We start from the raw sequence: 1,640 nt of genomic DNA, 5'->3' as shown, positions 1-1,640 counted from the left end.
CATATACTTGAGCGACATGTGATCTCACATTTTCAAAGCATGGAAGCAAATATAAACTGCAATCCCTATTCCTAATACTTACTGGAAGATCATCTTCGAAGGCCTCAATTATCATACCCGATGGTTTGCCTCAAACTTCCATTAAATTGAATTAAACCTTCAATGATTAAATGAGCTAAAAATAATAAAAAAAAAACAATACACATTTCTCTAAACACACCTGCAAAAAATGTTACTATAAAATGTTGTACTAGATTTATGAAATATGTCACACTTGTGTTATTAAAAATAATTCCATACAAGTTAAAATGTGGTAAACACAAATTAAGGACAAAGTCATCAACAAAATAGCATTTTTTTTTTTTTTATTAATGAACGTGAAGCATATTTACATGATGACTGCGAAACACCAATGCACATACACTGGAGAGTAAAATGAGATATTGACGTTTGATCTATGAAAATACTCGCTACACTGAACTGCAACGATCGTACAATTGATGTCTACTTACAGATGCATTTGCACTTTTAAAAATCCATTTCTGTTCATTGAACGGGCGAATATCCACGAGGACGGTCAACTATACACTCAGTTCCAAAGTCCAAGAGTCACACTTCACTTCTTTGCACTCTTTTTTGCTGGTTTCCTTGCGGCTGGCTTCGCCTTCTTTGGTTTGGGACTTTTCGGTTTCACTTTGGATTTCTTCGCGGATTTTACTGCTTTCGGTTTGGGTCGGGCAACGGGTTTCTTGGTAGCTTTCTTCTTTTCGGGAGCTTTCTTCGGTTTCGCCACAGCTTTCTTGGCTGGTGCCTTAGTCTTTTTAGAAACAACCTCCTTTTTGACGACTTTGGGTGCATTTTCACCCTTCTTCGAAGCACTTATCCTAAATGAACCAGTTGCTCCTTTTCCCTTGGTCTGCACGAGACTTCCACTAGCTACAGCACTTTTCAGATATCGCTTGATGAATGGTGCGAGACGTTCAACATCTACCTTGTAATGAGAGCCAATGTACTTTTTAATGGCCTGCAGAGAAGATCCCCCTTTCTCCTTCAAGTTAGTGATGGCGGCAGTCACCATCTCGGACACTTTGGGATGGGATGGAGCGGCCTTCGGTTTCCTCGGCTTTGCACTCCCTTTCCCTTTTTTGGGAGTGGATGCAGCGGCAGATGCGGCAGAATCTTGTGCAGTATCGGCCATTGTGAACAAACAAAAAACTATCACTACTAACTCTCAAATTAGAATCAGCCTAACTAATTAAGCACAGCTGTGTAGTGCGCACGCACGACACAAACTTACTAAACAGAGATTATTACGGCGCTGTTGCCTCTTTACATATATATAGGGAGAACGCGGACGTACGAGGAAGCTACAAACTCTACGTGCACGCCAACTTCACCTAACTGCGATCGAGCGGACAGAAATCTCAGAAGTGTGTTTCTTAACCAATTTCAAACAGTTCTCATTAATTAAATATTTGGTATAGAGCATCCGTTCCAACGGAAATATCGTGCTGTAACTTATATGTTTCTTTGTGCATTGGTATTCCGTGGTTAAATACAAAAAGTTGGCCGTCAGAAGGTCCAAAACGGAGCTACACCTGCATTTCGAATTATTAGAGCTTGCCTTTTTTCGCCATTCT

At 40.2% G+C, this 1,640-nt stretch overlaps 1 protein-coding gene across 1 annotated transcript; it reads right to left on the bottom strand.

Moving 5' to 3' along the window:
- Window positions 1-365: 365 nt before the first annotated feature.
- Window positions 366-1,301, bottom strand: LOC150076355 (histone H1-like). Its single transcript, XM_090387435.1, has one exon. It carries the CDS (start codon window positions 1,196-1,198, stop codon window positions 617-619), a length of 582 nt encoding a protein of 193 aa, XP_090243561.1. The 5' UTR covers window positions 1,199-1,301; the 3' UTR covers window positions 366-616.
- Window positions 1,302-1,640: the final 339 nt, after the last annotated feature.

This window comes from Mastigoproctus giganteus, chromosome 13 (assembly GCF_048544385.1).
Source record: "Mastigoproctus giganteus isolate SK-2022 chromosome 13, ASM4854438v1, whole genome shotgun sequence".
Taxonomy (NCBI): Eukaryota; Metazoa; Arthropoda; class Arachnida; order Uropygi; family Thelyphonidae; genus Mastigoproctus; species Mastigoproctus giganteus.
The sequence above is the reverse complement of the archived record's forward strand: the minus strand, read 5'-3'. Positions and strand labels throughout refer to the sequence as shown.

What these genes read in the sequence shown, in the direction of transcription:
- LOC150076355 (XM_090387435.1), bottom strand. Translation starts at nt 1,198, where the DNA reads ATGGCCGATACTGCACAAGATTCTGCCGCATCTGCCGCTGCATCCACT.